The sequence below is a fragment of the Gekko japonicus genome, unplaced genomic scaffold, assembly GCF_001447785.1.
Source record: "Gekko japonicus isolate JY-2015 unplaced genomic scaffold, Gekko_japonicus_V1.1 scaffold570, whole genome shotgun sequence".
NCBI lineage: Eukaryota > Metazoa > Chordata > Lepidosauria > Squamata > Gekkonidae > Gekko > Gekko japonicus.
In genome coordinates this window covers 906878-933380 of record NW_015173140.1, presented here as the reverse complement: position 1 = coordinate 933380, position 26503 = coordinate 906878, and the positions used below count along the sequence as shown (strand labels likewise).

The following is a 26503-nucleotide window of genomic DNA, read 5'->3' as shown; positions in this document are numbered from 1 at the left end:
GGAGATGGGCATCCCTAGGCTTTCAAGGCAAGGGAGAAGCAGAGGTGTTTTGCCTTTGCTTTCCTCTGCACCATCTTCCTTGAGGGACACATGGAGCTTCCATGCAGTGACTCAGACCACCCATCCAGCAAGGTCAATACTGTCTACTCAGACTGGCAGCAGCTCTCCAAGGTCTCAAGCGGCAGTCTTTCCCATCACCAACTGCCTGGTCCTTTTTAAACTGGAGATGCCGGGGATTGAACCTGGGACCTTCTGCATGTGAAGCAGATGCTCTACCCCTGAGCCACAGCCCCTCTTTACAGCTCTCCAGGGTCTCAGGCGGAGGTCTTTCCCATCACCTCCTGCCTGGTCCTTTTTAACTGGAGATGCCGGGGATTGAACCAGGGACCTTCTGCATGCCAAGCAGAGGCTCCACCACTGAGCCACAGCCCCTCTTTACAGCTCTCCAGGGTCTCAGGCTGAGGTATTTCCCATCACCTCCTGCCTGTCCTTTTTAACTGGTGATGCCGGGGATTGAACCTGGGACCTTCTGCATGCCAAGCAGAGGATCTCCCACTGAGCCACAGCCCATCCAAGCACTGACCCCCCCCCATTAACGTCCAATATCTAATGGAATCAGGCTTCGCCATGCTGCCTTCCAGCCCATTCACACCAGGGAGAAGCGAGATCTGCATAAGGATGTTCAGGTCAAAACAAAAAAAGGAAGAGACACTCATAACCAGGATCATTGCCTGTAGGAGCACACAGGAGCGGAGCTCCGGCAGTAAAGAGCCCAGGGGGCGGGCACATGCAACATGTCCCACCCCCTGCTCCCAGCAGCCCCAGGCCACGAGGAGGAAGAAGCAGATAGGTAAGTTGCAGTGGGTGTTGCCTTCATGGGGTGTGGCATATGCAAATGAGTTATGCGAATGAGTGATGCTAATGAGCTCCTGCGCCTTTTTCTACGAAATGATCCCTGCTCAGAACCATTCATAGACTTTGCTGCTCTCCTGAGCTTGTCCACTGCCTTCCTGTCCAAGGGACTCTATGACTAACCAGGGCATGCCAGGACATGAAAGAGAGAGAGAGAGAGAGAGAGAGAGAGAGAGAGGAGAGAGAGAGAGAGATAGAGAGAGAGAGAGAGAGAGAGAGAGAGAGAGAGAGAGAGAATGAGAATGAGAATGAGAATGCAGGCAAGCTTCCTTTTGACAATTGCAGGCATGGTGCTTGGTGACAAGGTACAAACTTAGCTAATCCTGAGAGGTCTTCCTAAGTGGTTTGTTACTTAGTAACGGTGTGTGTGTGTGTGTGTGTGTGTGTGTAATGCCAGTATGAATAGTCTTCGGGAAAACACTTCAAAGTATACAGTGGGAAAGAGCCTATTTTTTGCACATTTTGGCAACCAGAACGTGTGCATGCTTAAAATCCAGCATCTGCAATTAGGCCTTCTTTGTCAGTGCACTGCAACAATTAAATCCATCTTGCTTTTTTCCTGTTCTTCTTCTTCTTTTTGTTTCTTTGCATTAGAAAGAGCGTAAAGGGAGACTTGGCCCGGTACCTATTTACTACGGAGCTCTTAGCACTTCATTCTACTTGGAGCTTTATGAGAGAGCACATTAAATCGGGCATACAAGTATTTAATATGTCTGCGGCAGATTTGGTTTATTGTGTTTGCATCATTGTGGGTGAGTTTTTATGCAGACCAAAGAGGCCCCAAACGTCTGCATAACACTGGCCCAGAATGTTTAGCAACAAGAAGCCAAGCCGTAACTGAAGAAGTGAGCAGTGACTCATGAAAGCTCCCACCCTGCCACAAACTTGATTCGTCTTTAAGGTGCTCCTGGACTCTCACTCTTTTTTTAAAGTTTCCTAAACAATGAACTCTCCTGGACTCGCAGAGCTTTTTGGTTAATGAAGAGTTTCATGGAAACGAATTACAGAATCTTTTGTTGATCCTCGAAACAGATTGGCACTGAACATCTTTAGTTAGGGTTACCAGATGTCCTCTTTTTAGAGGGCATGTCCTCTTTTTTTGGTGTCCGTCCTCTATTAATAATGTAGTCCAGGGGTCATTTCCTGCAGGAGCACACAGGAGCGGAGCTCCGGCAGTAAAGAGCCCAGGAGGCGGGCACATGCAACAAGCCCCACCCCCTGCTCCCAGCAGCCCTCAGTCAGAGCAAGAAGCAGCCAGGTAAGTTGCAGAGCCCCCCCCCCCAGCCCCCTGGTCCAAAACAGTCCAGTGGCACCTTTAAGACCAAGTTTTATTCAGGTACAAGCTCTCCCTCCTCTGTGAGGACAGATCTGCACGTTCCCCCCCCCCCCAATAGCTAGCAATCCAAAACAGTCCAGTGGAGCCTGAGCGGTGGGTGTTGCCTTCTGACACACCTCCGGTGATGTCAGGGTGTGCTAAGTAGTTATGCTAATGAGCTCCTGCACCTCTTTTTCTGCGAAATGACCCCTGATGTAGCTTAAATAAATCAATGAAAGTTGCTATTGGGGGAGGGGCTGTGGCTGAATGGTAGAACATCTGCTTGGTATGCAGAAGGTCCCAGGTTCAACCCCTGGAATCTCTGGTTAAAGGATCTGGCACTAGGTGATGTGAAAGATTTCTGTCTGAGACCCTGGAGAGCTGCTACCTGACGGAGTAGACAATGTTGGCTTTGATGGAGCAAGGGTCTGATTCAGTATAAGGCAGCTTCATGTGCTCATGGGTTATTATTTAAAAACAAGGAAGGCTAGGACTATTCCTCGTTAGTAGCAATTATCACAGCTTAAACGGTAGGGGTATTTAAAATGAGATCTGTCACAGTGATAAGTTGTGTGAAGTATTCAGTCGGGAAATACGTCCTCTTTTTTCGCTTTTCAAAATATGGTAACCCTGTTGTCATGTCCACACCTGCTATGCATTTTGACACCCCCCCCAACTTTAAAACATAAAAGTTAGATGGTTGATTGAACATTTGTTACTCACAAGCTCGGGTCCTATGAAGAATTGTGAGAAGGTGGTCAATCTTTGTTGTGCACCCAGAGAAGACGCGCACGCGGTCGGGTCCACATGTGGCCATGCGGTTGGCCCAAGCTTTGCTTCCAGAAACAATAGCCCGAACGGATCCTAGGGCGCACCTATCGGACGGCTAGGATTCGAGATTGACCTATGGGACTTGGGTGCACTGTAAATAATCCTGCCACGGTTTGGGTGTGGTTTGCTACGGGGATATAAGCCGGCCTCTAGCCCGGCTACTTCATCTCAAGTTCTCCTATGTACGAATCAAGTATGAGCTGAAATCACTACGCTGTGGCTCAGTCCCAGTACTTTATAATCTTGAAATCCAAGCTTGTCTTTCAAAAATCTTTCCTTTAGCATTCTCTACGCTCTCGGGTTGTCTTTTCTCACCCGTCCCCCCTTTGTCCCTTCAACTAACAATCAGCTGCTCTCAACATTCCATCCATCTGGGGCATATTTAGTCCTCATCAGGCTCTTCTCCCCTTCTGGTTAATTTATTAAGTCATGTTTTTGTACATAGAAACTCCTGTGTTGACTGGAAACAATTTTGTTCCTTTCATCATCATAACGTTGGCTGGCTACTTTACTATTTGACTTAGCAACAAGTCGGCAAGGAATCTGACCACTGAGGAAGGCCCGAAGGGGCCAAAACGCATATGGTCCTTAGGTCAAAAGGTTTTACCCATCAATTGTATTTGTATAATAACTAACTTGGTTGTATAGCCTTTTAAGTCTGAGACTTAGACTATTTCTTTTAACTGCAATATGTTTTAGCTATGTGTAAAAAAGGTAAAGGTTCCCTTGGTCGAAAGCCAGTCGAATCCGACTCTAGGGTTGCGGTGCTCATCTCCGTTTCAAAGCCAAAGAGCCAGCGCTGTCCCAAGACATTTCCGTGGTCATGTGGCCGGCATGACTAAACACCGAGGCGCACGGAACGCTGTTACCTTCCCACCGAAGTGAAGTGGTACCTATTTATTTACTCGGAATTTCTTGCTTTCGAACTGCTAGGTTGGCAGGAGCTGGGGCCAGAGACGGGAGCTCACTCCGTCATGCAGCACTCGGGTCTTGAACTGCCAACCTACCGACCTTCCGGTTTGCAGCTCAGTGTCTTAATCTCTAAGCCACCGCACCCCTCATATACTACATAGGTAAAGGTAAAGGTTTCCCTTGCTCGAAAGCCAGTTGAATCTGACTGTAGGGTTGTGCTGCTCATCTCCGTTTCCAAGCCGAAGAGCCAGCACTGTCCAAAGACGTTTCCGTGGTCATGTGGCCGGCATGACTAAACACCAAGGCGCACGGAACGCTGTTACCTTTCCACCGAAGTGGTACCTATTTATTTACTTGCAATTTCTTTCTTTCGAACTGCTAGGTTGGCAGGAGCTGGAACTAGAGACGGGAGCTCACTCCGTCATGTGGTACACTCGGGTCTCGAACTGCTGAACTACCGACCTTCCACAGCCTGCAGTTCAGCGTCTTAACCACTTGAGCTACCACAGCTCCATTAGCTATATGTACACCCTAATAAACATTTGTCTTTTTTATAATATAGTTTGTAGCTTGACCCTCTTAGTTCGCAGCTGATTTTGGGTTGAATTCCCCCCCCCCCTTTTCAGCTTAAATAAGACCCAGCTCTGGAAACACCTCCCTTCGGCGTTTCTCTGAGGCCTCTAGGAATCAAGCAACACAATAAGTATGTTGAGGAGCTGAATCCTCTAAGAGGAATTGAACCTTTTGCTCTAATGTCGCTAGAGGAAAGAGCCCATTTGTCAATGCATGGCATAATCTGTTTTCGCCTAGGCTGACGCCCATAAGGGCACTGCAAGAGAATACGTGCCAGACAGTCCACTGACTGGAGAAGGTTGGGGGGGGGATCCAAAAATCCCTCTTGGAGGCCTGAGCAGGAAGATATCTCAACTGGTCACAACATTTCATCCCTTCTAGAGGATCTTCAGACCTCATTGGGATGGATTGCAGGTTATTTTGTTTGTTTGTTTGGTTAACTTACAGTCACATTTTTACATGACTGTGGGCGTCCCTCTGCCTATTGAATAGGAGTGTCCTGGTTTTGTCATCCACATCGGGGCCAGCAGCCCGCCGTCTGTTTCTAATCATTAATTGCAGCCACCTTGCTACAACTGTTTCTAATCATTAATTGCAGCCACCTTGCTACAACTTTTCTGTGTGATATACCTATGAACATGTTATGTACTGGGACTGGATCACCCTGATCGAATCACCCTAGAGATTGGCTGAAAAGTACTGAGACTGACGTAGTGATTTCAGCTCATACTTTTATTTCAAGTGAAGAACAAGACAAACTCTACCGGCTCGCAGGCCGGCTTATATTCCCAGTAAACCCCACACCCAAAACACACCCCACACCAGTGATTAGTTATTTACTTAGGTGAGGCGTTCCATAGGTCCTCGCTAGGATCCAAGTCCTCAGATAGGTGTGGGCTAGGATCTGCTCGGGCCATTGTTCTCTGGTGCGAAGCTCGGTGGCTTCGCATGACCGCGTGGAGGCTCAGCCTCGCACGTGGCCGGATCTCAATACATAACACTGGCTGAGCTTGGAGCACAAGAACAATAGCCGACCAGGACTCTGGAATAAACCAACCAAGTATTAATGTTTTGTAAATAGCCTATCATGGGGAATGGGTATGTGTGGGTTGGGCTGTTTTGCATGCAAATAAGCAGGGCTCCGGCCCTGCTAGTCTTGGAGTTAGCTGAAATCACTAATAAACTATGAGCTGATCACGACACACGTCTCGAACCCAGTATATTTCAGAACATGTGCAGAATACTTTTTATGCATCAAAGAAAGCCACTGTCAAGTTTTAGTCCTTCCCCCCATCCCACCCCCAGTGTGGGATGGGGCTATAAGAAGTGCACAGCTCCAGCAGGCTTAAACCCCACAACCTTTCTCTACAGAAAAAGAGGAATGTCCAGGCAGCCATTAAGTTCCATTGCCCTCACACTACCAGGGGAGGGGGGGAATCTAAATACATTTCCCCCTGACCTGGATGGTCAAGACAAGCTGGATTTCATTAGCCTGGAGATGAGACAACTCAGAGGTGGCAGGATAACTATCTTCAAGTACTTGAAGGGCTGTCATAGAGAGGATGGTGTGGAATTTCCCTGTAGCCCCAGGAGATCGGACCAGAACCAGCGTGTTGAAATTAAATCAGAAGAGTTTTCGGGTAAACATTAGGAAGATCTTCCTGATAGTTAGAGCAGTTCCTCAGTGGAACAGGCTTCCTCGTGAGGTGGTGGGCTCTCCTTCTTGGGAGGTTTTCAAGCAGAGGCTAGATGGCCACCTGACAGCCATGCTGATTCTGTAAACTTAGGCAGATCAATAAGAGGGAGGGCAGGAAGGGTTGTCTCGGTGCTTAGTTCTCGTGGCCCTTTCTTACATGGCCAGGGAAATGCCGATCGCCACTCTGGGGTCAGGAAGCCATTTTTCTCCAGGCCAGTTTGGCCGGGGATCCTGGAAGTTTTTGTTTGTTTGTTTGTCAACTTCTGGTCATGGAATAGCGGTCACTGGGGGTGTTGGGGGGGAGGTATTTGTGAATTACCTGCATTGAGCAGGGGGCTGGACTAGATGACCCCAAATGTCCCTTGCAACTCTATGATTCTGTGAGATCTCAGAAGCTAAGCAGGGTCAGCCCTGGACAGTACTTGGATAAAAGTCCACCAAGGAAGTCCAGGGTCACTATGCAGAGGCAGAGAATGGTAAATCACTTCTGAACACTTACTGCTTTGAAACCCCCCCATACGAGGGTCACCGTAAGATGACTGTGACACAACAGCACTTTCCACCACTAAATACATTTCATGAGCAAAATATATCATAAATTGTATACATCCTTTGGGAACTGTCAGACTCCTGCAGCAATCAGACTCAACAACTCGCTTCGTCAGAAGGAAAGTTTATTGAAGCGGTATTGGCAGGGCATCTACTTCAGGAACCGTGTTAGGACTAAAGCATAAAGCCCGGGGTGAACAGATATACATTGTTCAAAGGGGTCAATGGGTGGCGTAGAGCCAATGAGGGGAGAAGAGGGGCCCGCCAAAATGTAATGGTCCCACTTTCCCAGAGAAGGTGTTACGGGGAAGTATTCAAGGCCAAGCACTTAAAACAGACAGATAAGGGAGCATCACTAAGGCAACCAGGAAACTGAAATTACATTCCAAGGAGTGAACGTTCCCCCCCACCACCAGCCTTTATGGCAGCGAGCTGACAGGAACTCTCTATAGACTGAATAAGGACGTTATTCTCTAGTGCTACACTGACCTCCAACTTGGCATCTTTTACTTTAACCTGAGCACTCAGAAGAAAGCAGCAAGAGTCCAGTAGCACCTTGATGACTAACATAATTTATGGCAGGATATGAGCTTTCATGAGTCACAAAGTGAGCAGCGACTCACGAAAGCGCCTCCCCTGCCACACATTTTGTTGGTCTTTTAGGGGCTCCTGCTCTTTTCTGCTGCTACAGGCAGACTAACACGGCCGCTCGTCTTGATATGAGCACTCAGATGATGCCTTTTGAGAAGGGGATTCAGAGTTACACTTCAATATTATTATCGTTTGCCCAAATGTTTAAAGACGTCTTGTATCCTTGGGCGAAACATGACCACTGCCTTTAACAAGGTGCGGCTTTACATCTATACAGTGCAAACAATTTTAGTCAAACAAGACTGGACTGGACAGTGTTATGACTAAAACAGCATATTGAGTTTGAACACCTGGAACCTAAGATGTAGTTTGGTTTATATTAATATAGTAACCTTTAAGAATACCAGACTTACATTTTTCCCCCTTTCTCATTTACAGTTAACTTAGCTCCCTCTCTTTTTGAGTTGCCAGGGTTGGCCTTCCAATGTGGGGTCTCGTTCTCAAGGCAATCAGTTAGCTTCCACACTTCTAAAATTTTGGTACATACCTGCTTGTGGTCAATGCAGCAAGAGGGGTAAATCTGAAAAAATAAATAAAATAACCCCCCTCTCCACTTCTGCTGGGAGAAGTGGCTTATGCCAATGGATAACAGTCATAAGAACAGAAGAAGAGCCTTGCTGGATCAGACCAGAGGTCCATCTAGTCCAGCATCCCATCTCACACAGAGATTTACTGGCGCTGAACATGGTGGTTTCCTTTAGTCACCATGGCTAATAGCCACTGATAAATCTCTGGATGCAGTCCACAAGATGTTCATCAGCTAATTCACTGATACACACATCATTCTTAAATGGCTCCTATCCATAGATCAAGTGCCACCAAGAAAAGAGAAGAGCCACAGGACAGATTACCTACAAGCAAGGGGGTATTGCCCAGCTAGGGCAACTAATTCACTGATGCACAAATCATTCTTAAATGGCTCCTATGTGCCACCAAGAAAACAGAAGAGCCACAGGACAGATTACCTGCAAGCAAGGGGGTATTGCCCAGCTAGGGCAGTGGACAAGCAATATTTATTTTTAAATTTGATTTATATACTGCCCTCCCCATAAGCAAAGATAGTGTGGCATGTAGATTAAATGAGCAAGAGCCCAGTAGCACCATAAAAAGATAAAGGTAAAGGTTCCCTTAATATAATGCAAAAGACAGCGTGGCATGTAGATTAAAAGAGCAAGAGCCCAGTAGCACCATAAAGACTAACAGAACTGGTAGCAAGTATGAGCTTTCGTGAGTCACTGCTCACTTCTTCACCAGAACATCAGAGAAGCCATGTTGGATGAGGCCAGGGGCCCATCCAGTCCAACACTCTGTGTCGCACAGTGGCCAGATCCCAACGCCATCAGGAGGTCCACCAGCAGGGCCAGAAGTCAAGAAGCCCTCCCACTGTTGCCTCCCCAAGCACCAAGAAGACAGAGCATCATTGCCTCAGAGTGTTCCATCTATACTTGGGGCTAACAGCCAATGATGGACCTCTGCTCCTTAAATATAGGAATGGTGACAGCATTAGAAGTGCTTTGCACCAGAGGTTATATAAATAGACCTGGCGCCACTAAGGACGGAACACTTCCCCACCCGCACTCACCTGTCTCCGACAACAATTTTGTTGCTTCCAGCACCTTCTCTGTGTAAACCCCAGCTTCGTAGTTTTCCATCTCGGCGTTAATGATATGGATGACTCTGGCTGCTCGCCCACGGATTGCGCCTGCGGTCCTGTCCAGTGTGTCAACATCTCCCTCTTGCAGTGCAATCACACATTTATTGACATCTTCCAGAATGTGGTTTTCTGCACAAAAGAACACGTCAATTGTTATTCATCAAGAATCTTTTAAGGCACATCTCGACAAATCTCAGGCGCTAGGCCACCATGGCACCTAGAAATGTCACTGTGGCACCTGGTGTTTTCAGCCCTGGTTTTATTGGAGAGTCTGTTAGTAATTCTCAGTGGGACTTCAAAGGACTGGGCTCCACCTTCCCCCCCCCCACTAGTAAAAAATGGAGGATGGGGTCCTCCAAAGCAATGGACTACCAAAAATCTCATGTTTGGGATCATGCAAACTGCATGAACCAAAGCCATGTGCCATAGGGGCTATAATAAGGAGGGGGATTGGCTGAGATGGAGAGAAAGAGGCGGCTGGATGCAAGTCAAAGCATATCTATAATTCTGAATCTGAACATTTTGTTGTAGTTATAAAAAAAGGAATGTGCATGGTTCTTGTCATTGCTTGTTTATATGTAAATTTATAGTACACCATCTGTGATGGACTGCACTTTTTAAAAGGATTAGAAGTGCTGTACCAGCAACTAAAGAACTGTGAAGGGTTAGTTTTTCACAGAGCCAGAAAGCCTTGAGTGGCAGGCTGCTCCAGGCAATCTGACTGGTTGGCATCAGCTGAACAACAACAACAAAAAAGTCTTGCGAGAGCTGGATGCTGAGGAAAGTTAGACAGATTCCTGCCTTAACTGAGAAGAGATGTGTACAGAGACTGTCTAAGTCTAGCCCTGACAGAAAAAGGATTTAGTGCTGACAGAGTCAAATTTATACTTTGACTGAACTCAGTCTGAATTCAGCATTAGCTGAAAGCAGTTTGAACACAGACAGAGAACTGGGGGGGAAGGTGGCAAGGAAGTTTGGGTAGTTGAGAAGACTCAGATTCAGACCAAAAGGAAAGGGGATAGATCTTCTGGAGAGAGAAGAAATTCCCTATCCGGTCAAACAGGGAGTTATCTTTGAAGCCTGCAGAGATCCCTAGTCTGGTATGATAAGAAACTGCCTGTAGAGACCTTAAAAGTCAGTGAATTACTCAAGAAGAGTACTGGTGTTCCAAGAGAAGGGGTTTGGGTACTAGGAAGAGGGTACCAGTCTTCTAGGCACCAAAAGAGTCAGCAATTATACAAATAAAGCGTACTTGAGTGTTTGCTAAATAACTGGAACAAAAGCTTCTCAATATAAAGATCTCAGTAACTGTAAATAATTTAAGAACCTCTCATTAGTCTGATATATGAGAACAAAAGTCCGTGCTTGTACTAGTTTTACCTCAGTAATGTCAACCCTTGATTTCACCTGACCTTTTCCCACAATGTTAAATAAAAACTTTTGTTATTTTTGAATTTTAAAAGCATCTCAAGTGCCATTTTCAGGGGGTTAAGTTAAAATACGATCCTATTCCCTCCCCCAGGTTCCTGGGTTGAGCAAATAGCCAAAATATATCTGACAGGGTGGGGCAGCCAAAGGTTCTTCAGGGGAGAACATGCTACCTGGGCTGCTTAGTCAGTGAAGGGCCAGAAAAACGGAGACAAAATCTAGCCTCTGAGGGTGGGAAGGGGAGCGGAAGGGGAGCATCATACCATCCAGCAGTGGTGAATGCATAATATATGAGAATACACAAAACTGCCTTATACTGAATCAGACCATTGGTCCATCGAGGTCAGTATTGTCTACTCAGACTGGCAGTGGCTCTCCAGGGTCTCAGGCAGAAGTTTTTCCCATCATCTATGACTTTAACTAGGGATTCCAAGAACTGAGCCTGGGAACTTCTGCATGCCAAGCAGATGCTCTGCCATCGAGTCATGGTCCTATACTACAGCATTTCTTTCCTAGCTTTAATAAAATTTTGAATGGATTAGGATTAGGTTTTGTGGTAGCAATAATGAGAAAATTTGGCCATTAAAATACAAAACCCGAAAGCTGAAAAATAAGCCTAGCTTCTAAAATTTTGGGCTAGCATTTACAGCCAAAGGGGGAGGGAATCAGGGCCTGTTTTGAGGTGGCAAAACATGTTAACATCTCTAACTCTCTTGATCAGTTCTCTCTTCATATGGTCCCCAAGAGGTTGGATCCAAAGGTCGTTTGCTGCTGGCAAAACGCACTTCTAGCAGCAGAAGGAGAGGGTGATTTTCTCAGAATCCCCCCTTTTATCACAGACCCAATTTTTCTCCCTACAGTTCCTAAGGGATCTCTTTCACAGAAGCAGCACTTAGGGGAGTTTAGTGGACAAGGAAGAATGTGTGAAAAATCCCTCCCACCAGCAAAAGCGCCTGATGGTGGATCCAACGCAATGATCCCTAACTTAGAAGATGGGCTGTATGTGGAATGAATCCATAGCTGACCGAGTTTTTCGACAGGGAAGGGCTGTGGCTCAGTGGCAGAACATCTGCTTTGCATGCAGAAGGTCCCGGGTTTGATCCCCAACATCTCCCACTGAAGAAAGCATCAGGCAGTAGGTGATGTGAAAGACTTCAGCCTGAGACCGCCCCCCCCCCAGACAGCCCCTGTCAATCTAAGTAGACAATATTGACTTTGATGGTCCAGGAGTCTGATTCAGTGTAAGGCAGCTTCATGTGTTCTCTGTATATCGATGTTCAAGGCTGTGCGGAGGCAACCTGCAACTGTGCACGTTGAGAAGTGTGCTGGAGAAACATTTTGCTGCACTGGCCCATCTTGGAAGGACGGACACTTCACCTGCACAATATTCGACTTAAATGTTCAGCCTGATGGCTAATGGAGGTAGAGAGACCATAGCACATTCCTCCCGGGAGGCAAACCAGAGTCTGAAAGGCTGACGCTCGACACCCTGGGCTCACGTCAAGTGAAGAGGAACTCTGCTGAGTGTAGCAGTGGGAATGCCGGTTACCATGACTCCCAGTCTCCCTCGGCAGCGGCCTAGCCTTCATTATTTTCATCAGCCTTGGGTTAATTTTATTCCCTTTTTTTTTCTTTCCAAAACTAGCAAATCCTCCTTAAAGAAAAAAGCAAATCATGCACTCCGGGGAAATTATGCATTCCACTTGACTTATTTTGCATAAGCTCGCTTTATTTGAATACTCGGCTTGTCTTGGGAGTTTACACACAATTTCAGGGGGGGTGTTTCGCTTTGTTTGGTATCGGTTGGAATGTGGCATGATAGTGGGAAGGATTTAATAATGAGGCCTCCTCTCCCCCAAAGGAATGGCAATATACAGATTTTGGCACTGGGGGGGGGCAATAGAGAGACAGGTGAATGTAACTTTCGAGAGAGCGAATGGATGGGTCCGAGAACATAAGAACCTAAGAGACGCCAATTGGGGCCAGGGCACTAGAAGCCCTCCCGCTGTTGTCCCCCCCCCCCAAGCACCAAGCATCCCTTGCCCCAGACTGAGAGTTCCTATCTATAAGAACATCAGAGAAGCCAATGTTGGATCAGGCCAGTGGCCCATCCAGTCCAACACTCTGTATCACACAGTGGCCAAAAATACCAGGTGCCAACAGGAGGTCCACCAGTGGGGCCAGGACACTAGAAGCCCTCCCACTGTTGCCCCCCCCCCCGAGCACCAAGAATACAGAGCATCCCTTGCCGCAGACTGAGAGTTCCATCTATAAGAACATAAGAGACGCCAATGTTGGATCAGGCCAAAGGCTCATCCAGTCCAACACTCTGTGTCACACAGTGGCCAGAAATACCAGGTGCCATCAGGAGGTCCACCAGTGGGGCCAGGACATTAGAAGCCCTCCCACTGTTGACCCCCCCCCAGGAGGGGTTGTGGCTCAGTGGTAGAGTGTCTGCTTGGCATGCAGAAGGTCCAGGCACCCGTTTTCAACTTTGAGGACCGGGCAATTAAATAGGGTTACCATATTTTGAAAAGCAATAAAGAGGACATATTTCCCAACTGACTACTTCAAACAAGGGATCACTGTTACAATTTTAAATACCCCTACTATTGAAGCTGTGATAATTGCTACTGATTAGAAATATGCCTACCCTTCCCCACCCAAAAAGAGGACATTTTCATCAGTTTTTAGGAAAAGTCTAAGAAAGGATGGACACCAAAAAAAGAGGGCATGTCATCTAAAAAGAGGACATCTGGTAATCTTAAATTAAATACTTAACTCAAACTGAGAGAACACTTTATGCATGTAGGGTATTTATATGCCATCTCTTCAGAGCCCTGTGCAAGGCAGCTTAACGTGTGGAGGACTGGCAAAAACTTGCCGGGGGGGGCATCCCATTTCCCCTGCATCCCCTCCCCCACTATTTATTCTTTCCTTTCTCCTGACAGCCCCCTTACCATCTCCCCTTTCCCTAAGCTATATTTATTAAATATATAAATATAGATATAAACAATAAATTATTATTTATATTTATAATTATAAACCTTTCTCCGCAATTGGGCAACCCCCACCAAAGTGTGGGGGTCTGGCAAGCCTAACTAAGGTAAAAAGGTAAAGGTAAAGGTTCCCTTGCTCAAAAGCCAGTCGAATCTGACTCTAGGGTTGCGGTGCTCATCTCCGTTTCAAAGCCGAAGAGCCAGCACTGTCCGAAGACATCTCCATGGTCATGTGGCCGGCATGACTAAACACCAAGGTGCACAGAACACTGTTACCTTCCCACTGAAGTGGTACCTATTTATTTACTTGCAATTTCTTGCTTTCGAACTGCTAGGTTGGCAGGTCCTGGAACTAGAGATGGGAGCTCACTCTGTCATGCGGCACACTCGGGTCTTGAACTGCTGAACTACCGACCTTCCACAGCCTGCAGTTCAGCGTCTTAACCACTTGAGCCACCACAGCTCCTCTAACTAAGGTAGCTAGTAACATATCCTCCATGAATCTGTCTAATCTCCTTAAGGTGTATATGCCCGTGGCCATCACTATATCTTCTGGAAGTGAATTCCACATTTCAATCACTTGCTGTGTAAAGAAGTATTTCCTTTTGTCCATCCTCAAAACAACCCGGTGAGGTAAGTTAGACTGGGGGTGTGTCTAGCCCGAGGTCACCCAGTGAGCCTCTACGGCAGAGTGGGAATTCAAACCGGGCTTTCCCATATCGCAGTCTGAAACACTAACCACTGCACCGCACTGGCTTTTGTATGGTGGCTGCTGTTGAATAATAGAAAATAGCTGGGCCTTCCAGTGGTTGCTTCCAGGCCTGGCCTTGATGAGGAGGAGGAGGAGAGGAGGAGACTGGATTTATACCCCATCCTTCACTCGGAGTCTCAGAGCGGCTTACAAACTCCTTTCCCTTCCCCTCCCCACAGCAGACACTCTGTGAGGTAGGTGGGGCTGAGAGAGCTCTGACAGAAACTGCTCTTTTTCAAGAACAGCTCTGCCAGAGTTATGGCTTGCCAAGGTCATCCAGCAGCTGCAAGTGGAGGAGTGGGGAATCAAACCTGGTTCTCCCAGATTAGAGTCTGCAGACTTCACCACTACACCAAACTCCGTCGAAGGCCAAGACAAGCCTAGAAAGGGCCATGCCCACTTCTTTTTAATGAGAGCAACCAAGGCTTGATGGCTGGCACTATTATTGTGGTTGCCTAGCAACTACCACCACAGCCACTGCAGAGGGCATTCATTTTTTTAAAGGCACCGGAGCTGCTTTTATTATTTAGAAGACTGCCCTCCCATTTTTATGTTTACGTTTTCAGATTCTGCCACAAACCTGGGGCTTTTCTCACATTTGTAGAAAAATCTGTCCTGTATCTTCTTGGCTCCTATCTCCAGATTTAAGCATCCACAGATGGTGGAATTATCAATATTCAGAACTATCTATATTGATGCATACTGACATGTGAATGGTCATGTGAAGCTGCCTTGTAATGAATCACGTCATGGGTCGACATAACTCGGTGCTGCCTACTCTGGAAAGCAGCAACTCTCCAGGGTTTCAACCCGAGTAGGGTCATTCCCTCCCTGAGATGATTCTTTAACTGGAGTCACTGGGGAAGAACCTTGGTCCTCCTAGTGAAGCCGCCGCAGCTGCCCTCTATTAGGGACGGCACAGTTGGCCAAGCGGACGCTGCTTCTCTCCAGCTGGTATCGGCGAAGAGGGCACGGCTTGAGGCTGCCAAATGGATCTCGTCCACTTGAAACCACCAGAGCAGAACATGAGGTCCAAGGTGAACAGATGGCCTCAGAGAAAGGTGGGCCTCTGTCCCTGACCTCTTTGATTGGGAAGCAGTCTGCCAAAACCCAAAGCTGTCCCAGATTGTGTGTTTCCATTTCAGTTTTTGGTTCTGTGCATACGATTTACCATTTGCCCTTAAACGTCAGCCACCAAATTGATTTCAAACACCTTACGACTCTTTTCAAGCTGCTTGCACGTAAATCGTTACGGTTAAGGGGTGGGTCTTTGGGGTGGGCGGGGGGACAGAACATGAGGCTGTTGACTTAGGAGCCCGTTTGGACACAGGCCATCGATCATGGATTTGACTACAAAAGTACTTCTCTTGTGTGGTTTCAAGTTGATGGAACGCCAGCTAGACCTTCTGGGGATTCATCAATGGGAAGGCTTGATTGGATCATTTGATTTCATCGCTAATTGCGTCTCTGCTCTTAAGGGCTATCTCTGACAAGCTGAACCCTCCGCTTCAAGGGCTAGCGCACGTCCTCATGCAAGCTAACGCTGTTCTACCCACAGTGGAGGGGTTGAGAGCATGTGTTCCTTTTCCCAGTGGACATAATGTCATGTGTGGTGTAATGTCACGTTTGCTGGTTCAGGTAGCAAACCAAGACCAGATTGCCTGACAATCAGTTCAATACTTTGTTGGTCTTTTTGTGGACTTTCAGTAAATTGTAGCCCAGTTGGCATTTCCCACGTGTGTGTTCTCACACAGACCAATGGAGTTCCAGTACCCCTGTACTGTTTGGTGTAGTGGTTAAGTGCGCGGATGCTAACCTGGGAGAACCGATTTTGATTCCCCATGTCTCCACTTGCAGCTGCTGGATGACCTTGGGCAAGCCATAGTTCTGGCACAGCTGTTCTTGGAAAAGGGCAGTTTCTGTAAAGAGCTCTCTCAGCCCCACTTACCTCACAGGGTGTCTGTGGTGGGGAGGGGAAGGGAAAGATGTTTGTAAGCCGCTCTGAGACTAGTTTGGGTAGTGAAGGGCGGGGTATAAATCCAATCTCTTCTTCTTCTTCTTTTACCTCACAGGGTGTCTGTTGTGGGGAGGGGAAGGGAAAGGAGTTTGTAAGCCACTCTGAGACTCCTTTGGGTAGTGAAGGGCGGGGTATAAATCCAATCTCTTCTTCTTCTTCTTTTACCTCACAGGGTGTCTGTTGTGGGGAGGGGAAGGGAAAGGAGTTTGTAAGCCACTCTGAGACTCCTTTGGGTAGTGAAGGGCGGGGTATAAATCCAATCTCTTCTTCTTCTTCTTCTACCTCACCGGGTGTCTGTTGTGGGGAGGGGAAGGGAAAGAAGGGTGGGGTATAAATCCAGTCTCTTCTTCTCTTCTTCTTCTTCTACCTTGTTGCCTAACCTTTTTGCTTGGAGGACAATTGTTTAGATCACCCACAAGTTGTATGAATCGGTCATAAATAAATGCTGTGGTTTAATAAAATCTTACATTTGGGTGTTTGTCAAAGTATTCCTGAGAGGCACTAATGACCACTGATCAGTTTCAGCTCTCTTCTTTAGGCATGCAGTTTTGCGATAACCAAAAGCAAACCAGTTCGGCAAGTGTTTGTGGCTGCTCCAAGTAAACGGAGAAATACCATCAAACGTGGTATGTTCAACTTTCAAATGTGTTTACAGTGAAATCTGCAGTGCCCCCGGAGTGATCAGGGCACTGATGGCATAAGCCCATCTGTGTGGAGACCTGACGGACACTATTCTTCCAACTATGGAACGGAAGGCTGGAAGAAGAAGAACAACAACAAGATGAAGAAGAAGACGAGGAGGAGGAGGAGGAGGAGGAGATTGGATTTATACCCCGCCCTTCACTACCCAAGGGAGTCTCAGAGCGGCTTCCAAACTCCTTTCCCTTCCCCTCCCCACAACAGACACCCTGTGAGGTAAAAGAAGAAGAAGAGGAGATTGGATTTATACCCCACCCTTCACTACCCAAAGGCGTCTTATACCCCACCCTTCACTACCCAAAGGGGCTGAGAGAGCTATGACAGAAACTGCTCTTTTTTCAAGGACAGCTCTTATCAGAACTATGGCTTGCCCAGGGTCATCCAGCCAGGTGCAAGTGAAGGAGTGGGGAATCAAACCCGGTTCTCCCAGATTAGAGTCCGCGCACTTAACCACCTCACCAAACTGGCTCTCTATCAGGGACCTGCATCTCACTTTGTATTTGTGGGAAGCCAATTGTGTGCAGTGGTTAGAGTTGGGGCCTGATGACAAGAGAGCTGTGAGTGGCTCCCCCGCTGTTTAGCTGGAGAGATGAATCTGGATCGAAGGCACCTGCAGTACGGGAGGGCCGGGGTTTGCTCTTCTGCTTGAGCTATTCTAATGATTTCAACTGTGGAGGAAAAAGATACGAGTGGCCGCACTGTGGGCGTATGCGCCTCCCTGTGGAACAGCTCCATATACGTGTCTGTGTGTGAATGAAATTCAGACTGCCCTGGGGAGAAAGAGGTGGTTTTTTTGTGTTGTTTTTAACCCTTCCCTGGACTGTGGACCCAAACTGGCTACTATTTAAATCAAAGAGAAGCACCAGCCCACAATCTGCTGGCGGATCTCCTTTTATCGCATTCAGTTAGGCCCTTTGGCTTGGAGAGACTTCGTTTTAAATCCTCGCTCGCCGAACAGCTTACCGCGTGACGTGGGTCAGACGTTCTCTTTCAGACTGTGGTCAGGATAAAAGTGGAGGGGGGGGCTGGTTATGCCGCACGGAACTCTTTGCGGGAAGCGTGTGGTTAAATAAATAGAATAAGTGGGATATATAAACAATGCCTATTTTCTTCTGTCCGTCCTCATCAGATACCACCAGTGTTCCCTCTAAGCTGAGTTAGTGTGAGTTGGCTCACAGTTTTTTAGCCTCCGGCTCACACATTTTTGTCGTGGCTCGGGAAGGACGGCTCCAGAGCAAACTGATTGATGCAGTAGCCAAATTGCTCGCTCATAATGTCAATGCCAGTAGCTCACTAAGTAGAATTTTTGCTCACAAGACTCCACAGATTGGAGGGAACATTGGATACCACTTTTAGGGTATGTCTCGAGCCGGGATTCCGGATAGGGTGCCCGTGTGCGCGGTGGTGGCTGCTGACACCCGTCCTGGAGCCTGGAAAGCGTTTTTAGGGAGTGGGCCGGGTCAGGTGGGACTTTTGCCCCACAGACCTTCTGATTGGCCATTACAGATCTAATCGCCCGCACGGATTTGCATAGAGTAGCTTCAGCCGCCACGGCGCAGGGATCTTCAGCACGACCAGAGGTAAGCTCTGTGTATGCAAGGAAATATTTTATAAACGATCTATCCATTTGAAAAGGCATCCTGTTAAACAGAGCTTGTACCTGAAATTTTGAAGAGTGACTCTTAGAGTTGTTATTGTTATTCTTACTTACATGTTACCTTTATGCAAATATATACTCTAAATATTTAAATGAAGAAGAAGAGGAGGAGGAGGAGGAGGAGGAGGAGGAGAAGATTGGATTTATACCTCGCCCTTCACTCAGAGTAGCTTGTAAGCCGCTCTGAGACTCCTTTGGGTAGTGAATATAAATCCAATCTCTTCTTCTACTTCTTCTTTCCCTTCCCCTCCCCTCTCCACAACAGACACCCTGTGAGGTAGGCAGGGCTGAGAAAGCTCTGACAGAAACTGCTCTTTCAAGAACAGCTGTGCCAGAACTATGGCTTGCCCAAGGTCATCCAGCAGCTGCAAGTGGAGGACTGGGGAATCAAACCCGGTTCTCTCAGATTAGAGTCCGTGCACCTAACCACTACACCAAACTGGCTCTCACTATTGGCCAATGGTGGGTCTTTTAGACTCCCACAAAGTTTACAAACTTCTGAATGATTCCTCTGTTGAAGTAACTGAGAAGGCGGCTAAGTTCCTTCAATCCACTATGAAGCTGTGCCACAGTTGTAACTTAAGTTTTTACTCAATGTATTTGTAATACAGTCTCTCTCTACTTGATTTTGATTTACTGATATATGCCAATAAAGGCTGACTTGACATCATCATCATCATCATCATCATCATTATTATATTTATGCACAACCTCATTTTGTGGTGGCCTCCACTTCTTGTGGCAGCCACTGCCAAAGCAACACTTTTAAAAATCCATGCCGCCAATCAAATACTCAGTGACCAGTCAAAAGCCTTGCTGGGCAAAAGCCCCACCTTGCCTTGCCCACTTTCTTCCCCCACCACCACCTTTTTTTTATTTGACAATTTGAATTCCATAACACCAACAAATACACAAGCGTAAAACAAATTACCAAAACAAACAAACAACAAAGAAAATTGGAATAGAAAGTAAATAAGCATTACCAAACATCATATCTTGTAACTTATAAACATCCTTAATATGGCATTTCAGTTAAGTGCTTCACATTTTTGAGGACCACTCCCATCTGCATCAAGTAGTTCAATATCAGTGGCCACACTTCTACACAATCCGAGGAAGGAGGATTATTTTCAAACTGATTCGGTTTATACGTAATTCTTTCCATTGTGTACATACCCCATACCTTATGTTGCCATATATGAAGCGTAGGAGCATTTGGGTATTTCCAATTAGCCACTATAGATGTTTTGGCAGCTATTAGAAGGTATGCTACCCTTCCAATAATTAAGAAACAATATCTCCGGTGTGAATGGGACAACCTCCCTCGTTATAAGGAATATTTGGTCCAAGATTGTCTTCCAGAATTGCTCAATTCTCTCACACTGCCACCAACAAAAGAACATAAGAGAAGCCAATGTTGGATCAGGCCAATGGCCCATCCAGGCCACCACTCTGTGTCACACAGTGGCCAAAAATAACAGGTGCCATCAGGAGGTCCAGCAGTGGGGCCAGGACACGAGAAGCCCTCCCACTGTTGCCCTCCCCCCCCCCAAGCACCAAGAATACAGAGCATCCCTTGCCTCAGACTGAGAGTTCCTATCTATACCTTGTGGCCCATAGCCACTGATGGACCTCTGCTCCATAGGTTTATCCAATTCCCTCTAGAAGCCATCCATGCTTGTAGCCACCTCCCCTACACCCCTTCCAGCAGAGAGGTCAGTACATTGTATAAACTTGTGATAGCTGCTGTGGTGGTTGACACCAATGGGACAAAATCTTAAAGGGTTGTACTCTTACACTTATTATCTGTTTCTCAAAAAAACCCCAAAACAGTTGGCAGGTAGTGGTAGGTGTCATGGTTCTCACGGACACTAGCAGAGGATCCCTGCCTTACACTGCTATAAATACAAATCCTTCAGGTCTTTTTTTGAGAGAGTCACCTGAGACAGAGAGGAAGTCGTCCACGGAAGTGATGTCATCGACCGCCTCAGTGAGCACCCGGACTTGCTTCTCCCACTGGTCTTTGAAGACGTCCATGTTGTCTTGGGCCACTTTGCTCTGAGGTCTGGCGGCCAACGTGAGCGCTGCGTTGATTACCTGTGAGTCAGAAACCAGCGCTTATGAGCAATGGCGAAAAAAGAAAATAAGGCCCTTTCCTCCAGGGGAAAAAGAACAAATTGATTAAAGAGTGCGTTAAAAGCACAGCTGTGTGCTTTGATCATTCTGTTCATTAAGTGAGGCTCTGTATACAAATGCATTTTCCCCCCTCCCCGCTATTAGGGCACGACAATCAGCAATATAATGGAAAGTGCGAGACTCTAATCTTCGTACCGGGTGTTTTTCTGTGTCAAATACCTTATGCTCTCTAATGGCGCAGAGGTTTCTTTCTGGCTTACCTGTGGGCACAGACTGTCAATCTGGGTTGCCGCCATACGGACTAACTTGACTCCTTCTTCGTTATTGGAAATTGAGCACGCCAAGTTGGCAACCTGCAATTAAAACCAGTATAATCTTAGGTCTGAGGCAACATGGATCGTTTCTCTCACTGTTTGAGTGGAAAGAGCACACCTGGAGGCGAGAGGCAATTACGTGTTAGCTTCCAATTTTATGTGCTGGCGAGAATGTACATCCTCTGCCTTCCGTGGAACAACTGAGGTCAAACAGGAACAGAGAGCCGACCCGACACGGGCCATCCTCCTCTTTAGCAACGGGGTTAGACAAACTGCTCAGCCGAATGGAAGTTGCACAATTACAACCCTGACTGTTCCCTGGAAGGCCAGATAATGAAACTGAAGCTCAAATACTTTGGCCACCAAATGAGAAGGGAGCACTCACTGGAGAAGAAGACCCTGATGCTGGGAAAAATTGAAGGACAAAGAAGACGGGGACGGCAAAGGATGAGATGGTCAGACAGTGTCATAGATGCAACAAACATGAAATTGAGCAAACTTCAGAGGACGGCGGAAGATAGGAAGGCCTGGCGTGATCTGGTCCATGGGGTCACGAAGAGTCGGACTCGACTGTGCGACTGAACAACAACAAGGGAAGCAAAGAACAAAAACATTGACGTGCTGAGGGCTGATCTTCCAGCCTTCCTGATCATTTTATTTTAAAAAAAAATCTAAAGTGTGGACTTTCAGCATCCTTCACTGTAGCAGATGCGAGCGTCCAAAATCCAAGAATTGGAATTTGTTCCTTGGCTTGATAATGAGGGGAGGAGCTTAGATGTCCAAAGGAAAATATCTGAGCTTCCTAGAAGACCCTCCCACCTCACACTTGGGTACGCAGTAGCGTAGTACAGTGGATCTCTACGAGTGAAATATGAAATGTAGGGATGTGCATCATTTTTTTGTGTGCTTTTGCACTTTTGCACTTATGCTGGTCTAATGCATCTTATTTTAACAGAACAAAGTTGGGGTCCAGTAGCACGTTTAAGACCAACGAAGTTTAATTCTGGGCATAAGCTTCCATGTGCATGTCTGGGAATCTATTTGTCTAATTTAATAATCATAGGAATCCTGTATTGAAATAAACTGAACTCATAGGACTATTTCTCTTGGAATCTCTGCTTGGTGGCTTCCGAGGTGGCTTACGTCTCAGGTTCCAAATGAAAGATCATGTAAAAGTGACACATGTATATAGATGAAGCTGCCTTATACTGAACTAGACCATTGGTCCATCAAGGTGCACATGCACATGAAAGCTTATACCCAGAATTAAACTTTGTTGGTCTTCAAGGTGCCACTGGACTCCAACTCTGTTCTATTGCTTTACTACCCACCTGAATCTATCTTATTTTAATGTGACTTTGAACCCTGTTCTATTGCTTTACTACCCACCTGAATCTATCTTATTTTAATGTGACTTTGAACCCAAGTGATGGCAGGTGTCATGGGCATGGATGAGGATGAACTGACAGAGCCTGCAGAAACCACAGCTGGCCTCTCTGAAGCAGCAGAGGAGGATAGCTAACAAGTGCCTGTAACAGCAGTCTTCACACCTGGCCCAGATAAGAAGGAAGAACTGCAAGCGGAAAGTCCTCCTGACTCACCTCCACGTGTGGCTGTGGCAAAACTTAGCAACCAGATGAAGAGAGGCCAGGCTACAAGGGAGACGCTCAGCCAGCCCAGAGTTCTAAGAGGAGCCTGGCCAATCGTGCACCTGGCTAATTGGTAGCAGCATTTAACTCCACACTCTGGGCAATACTCTTCGTGGAAGCAACAGAGTCAACTTCGTGCTGCTTGCATCCACTCCAGCTTGGCTCTTGCACCTACACCTTTGGACCCCCTGGCTTTGGACTAGGCTCTGTGTTCCTGGCTCCTGACCCTGGCTTGGCTTTGGACTACACTTCTGGTTAGTGATTTTGGATTTGGCTCTATGTTTCTGGCTCCTGACCCCAGCTTGGCTTTGGACTTTGCACTGTTTTCTTGGCTCCTGACCTCAGCCTGTTCTGGACTCCATCTGACTAGCACCCCAGCTCCATTTGACTGACACAGGTCCATCCCACGATCATCAATACCATTTGAAAAGCATTCGTAGGGATTTAGCTTTTTCAGGTGAAGAAATAGCCACATCCAATGGCTGTTTTGGCACTTGAAAAGGTGCAGGGGTGGGGGGCACTGTGCCATGTGCCCAATCTGGATTGGGATCTGGTGGCGATTTCTAAAGAACTACAGATGCTTTGAAAATGGAATTGGTGGTCATTGGATGGGCCTGTGTCCGCTCTCACTTGTAGTTTGGCTCTTGGGGGGGAGGGCTGTGGCTCGGTGGAAGAACTGCTGCTTGGCATGCAGAAGGTCCCGGTTTCAATCCCTGGCATATCCAGTTAAAGATCCGGTCATAGGTGATGTGAAAGAACTCTGCCTGAGATCCTGGAGTGCAATTGCCTACCGAGTAGACAATACTGACCTTGGTGGACCAATGGTCTGGTTCAATATAAGGCAGCTTCATGTATATACATGTGTAGCTTTTACATGTTCTTTCATTTTTCATTTGGAACCTAAGCCACCTTGGAAGCCACCAAGCAGAGATCCCAAGACAAATAGGCTTATGAGTTCAGTTCAGGTTATTTGAATACAAGATCAGCTCCCTATGACTATTAAATAAGCAGACAAATAGATCTCCAGGTCCTTGGGTTGATCAGTGCTGGTCCCAACATCAGTACCAATTTAATAGCCCATAGCCTGGCAAGAATCTGGATTATGGTGGTAGTTGACCATCTGGATGTAGAGAGAATGCCGCCATCATTTATTAATACCTATGTTTCTAGCACCTATGATTTTATATGTTGTGGTTTTACTTAAATCTGTGTTTTAATAGATCTCGCTGAATCTATCCATCCATCTATCCATCCATCTATCCATCCATCTATCCATCCATCTATCCATCCATCTATCCATCCATCTATCATCCATCTATCATCCATCTATCATCCATCTATCATCCATCTATCTATCATCTATCATCCATCTATCTATCATCTATCTATCTATCAAGCTGCCCTGAGCCTGCCTTGGTGGTAGGGTTACCAAATACCTACCGCGATTCGGCGGGGGACACATGATCCCTGGCCGGAACATTCCTCCCTGTAACACACCTACGCCGCACCATGCTGTCACCAGGAAGTGATGCTGGGTGACGCTCTGACAATGGGGCTGGAAACTTGATGGTACCATCGAGTTTCAAGCCCCATTGCCAGATTGTTGCCCAGCGTCACTTCCTGGCGACGGCATGGTCCGGCGTGTCTATTTTCCATGCGGGAATGGTCCTGGGAAGAAGTATGTGTCCCCCGCCAAATCACGGTAAGTACTTGGCAAGCCTGCTTGGCGGGGAGGGCGGGACATTAATTTAAATAAATAAATAATGTTCAGAGGTCAGCATTTTGTGCTTCCAAATGCTCTTTCTCCCAACCACCACCGAGCACACTCTGAGATCAAGAAACTAGGTTCTTCCCTGGTTCCTTAGATCTGCTTGTTGTGGGTCAAGAACAAGACCTGGTGCCATCAGGTATCCAGACAGTATTTACTAGAGATCGTCAAAGACCATTACAATCAATTGCAAAGAAGAGAAGACATAAAGAACATAATTAAGATAACCAGATCTAAAAGTACTTCTCGCGTTAAAACATTTTGCCCGTCAGATACAACTTTCACTCATATTTTCTTGGCTACAAAGGCAAACATCAAGACTCTGTCTGAAAAGAGAGAGTCAGTATCTAAGAGAAGAAGAAAACAACCCAGCTTCTCGGCTTCTGAGGGTTTTTTTTAAAAGGCCATTCAAGAATGCTGCAAGAAAATTGGTTCTAGGCTCTGTGTAAAGGGAGCAGGACAGAATACAATGGGGGGGGGGGAGTAACTGGAGCTCTGTGAATACAAAAGCGCAAAGAAGCAGAAGAGCGAACACTCAGGCACACACCACATTTCTTACACGTATTGGCTTAGGAAGCTGTGGCAAAACAGAAGAATCCCTGGTATATTAAAATGACTAATTGTTGCCAAAAAAGAATAATAGTACACAAATAACTTCCACCAGTAAACTCACTTCTACTATTGTTTCGGTGCTGCCTTACGAACTGACAAACGGCTCCCACCGTACTCTGTAGTTGGCAAACTGCTCTCTCGGTAAGATTTCTCGAGGGATTGTCTTATGTATCGGAAGACAGATCTGCACTCTTTCTCTCCACCTCCCTCCCTTTCCTCCTCATAACAATAGCAAATGTGCTATCAGGCAAAACACTTATCTTCCGAAGCACCACTATGTTGCAGAAGCCGGGGGAATTGGGTTCGATAGCCATCTCTAGATGGTTACTCATTTTCACTCAGACGACTCTTCTGTTCAATGCCAGATGGCTATTCCACATACAGACCGTGAAGATAGATGCTGAGAGCCTTCGTTGCCAAGGCCTGCTTTGATAGGCTGTCGTGGTGGGAGAAGTGTCTCTTGCAACTTCAAGACCTGCTAGAGAGGAGAGTTGCCAGCTCTGGGTTGGGAAACACCTGGAGAGTTTGGGGGTGGAGCCTGGCCAGGGTGGGCTTTGGGGAGGGGAGGGACCTCGGGAGGGTATAATGCCATACAGTCCACCCTCCAAGGCAGACATTTTCTCCCGTCTTGCCAACCTCCAGTGTCACCTGGAGGTTGGCAAGGCTTCCTGAGAGGTTGAAGTGGAAGATTTAATGGAAACTGAAAGAATGTCAGAAGCTGTGGGGTCTGCTCTCACTCGTGGTCTACCCTCCTAAGCCTTTACACTTCCCTTTTAGCTGAAATGAGCGTGAGGACCAGGCAGAGTGAACAATGAAAACGATTTTATAGGAGGTCAAACAAACAAGGTGCAGGAATAACAACAGTAAGTGGGTGAAAAGAAATAAATAAAATGCCCTATCACGTTTAAATATACTGTCCCTAGCTCACTATCTCAAGTGGCCTTAAACTACTCACCCTTCCCTCAGGATGAGGGTTTATTCCCCATGGCAACCTTCCTTCTGGCCCTGTTCCCTGGGAAGAAGAACAGCGTCTCCTCTTGCACCAGTTCTTTTATTTCCCAGTCCTCTTCTTCTCTATTGGCCAAAATCAGCGCCAAAACTTTCCAAGGCCTTCTGGGGTTTGTAGGCCCAGGCTGCCCTACTGCTAGCCAGGTTCCCCAGGCCTACTAGGCCTCCGGTGGCACAGCCCAGATCATTACAAGCCCCTTAAAGACTAACAAAATTTGTGGCAGGGTAGGAGCTTTCGTGAGTCACCACTCACTTCTTCAGACATAGCTATAATGTGAGTCCCTCTGTCCTTTTATCTTGGAGAGTGGAGAGGTTTCAGATGCCAAATGTCAACAGTGGGCAAATGACAATGGCAGGTGTGATTAGATTAGG

The 26503-nt window shown here is 46.8% G+C and overlaps 1 protein-coding gene and 1 non-coding gene across 2 annotated transcripts in view; both read right to left on the bottom strand.

Moving 5' to 3' along the window:
- The window catches only part of CTNNA2 (catenin alpha 2), a gene marked incomplete at its 3' end in the record, with an annotated part of 719772 nt that overhangs the window by 52835 nt on the left and 640434 nt on the right, over positions 1-26503 (bottom strand). Inside the window, exons 9-11 of the mRNA XM_015422279.1 lie at positions 21041-21133; positions 20585-20741; positions 9022-9222 (exon numbers count right to left, since the gene is read on the bottom strand). Of these exons, the coding sequence (XP_015277765.1) occupies positions 9022-9222; positions 20585-20741; positions 21041-21133 (451 nt within the window). The remainder of the gene's footprint in view (positions 1-9021; positions 9223-20584; positions 20742-21040; positions 21134-26503) is intronic.
- TRNAV-CAC lies at positions 222-293 on the bottom strand. The gene has a single exon. It is a non-coding gene; the product is annotated as a tRNA-Val (tRNA).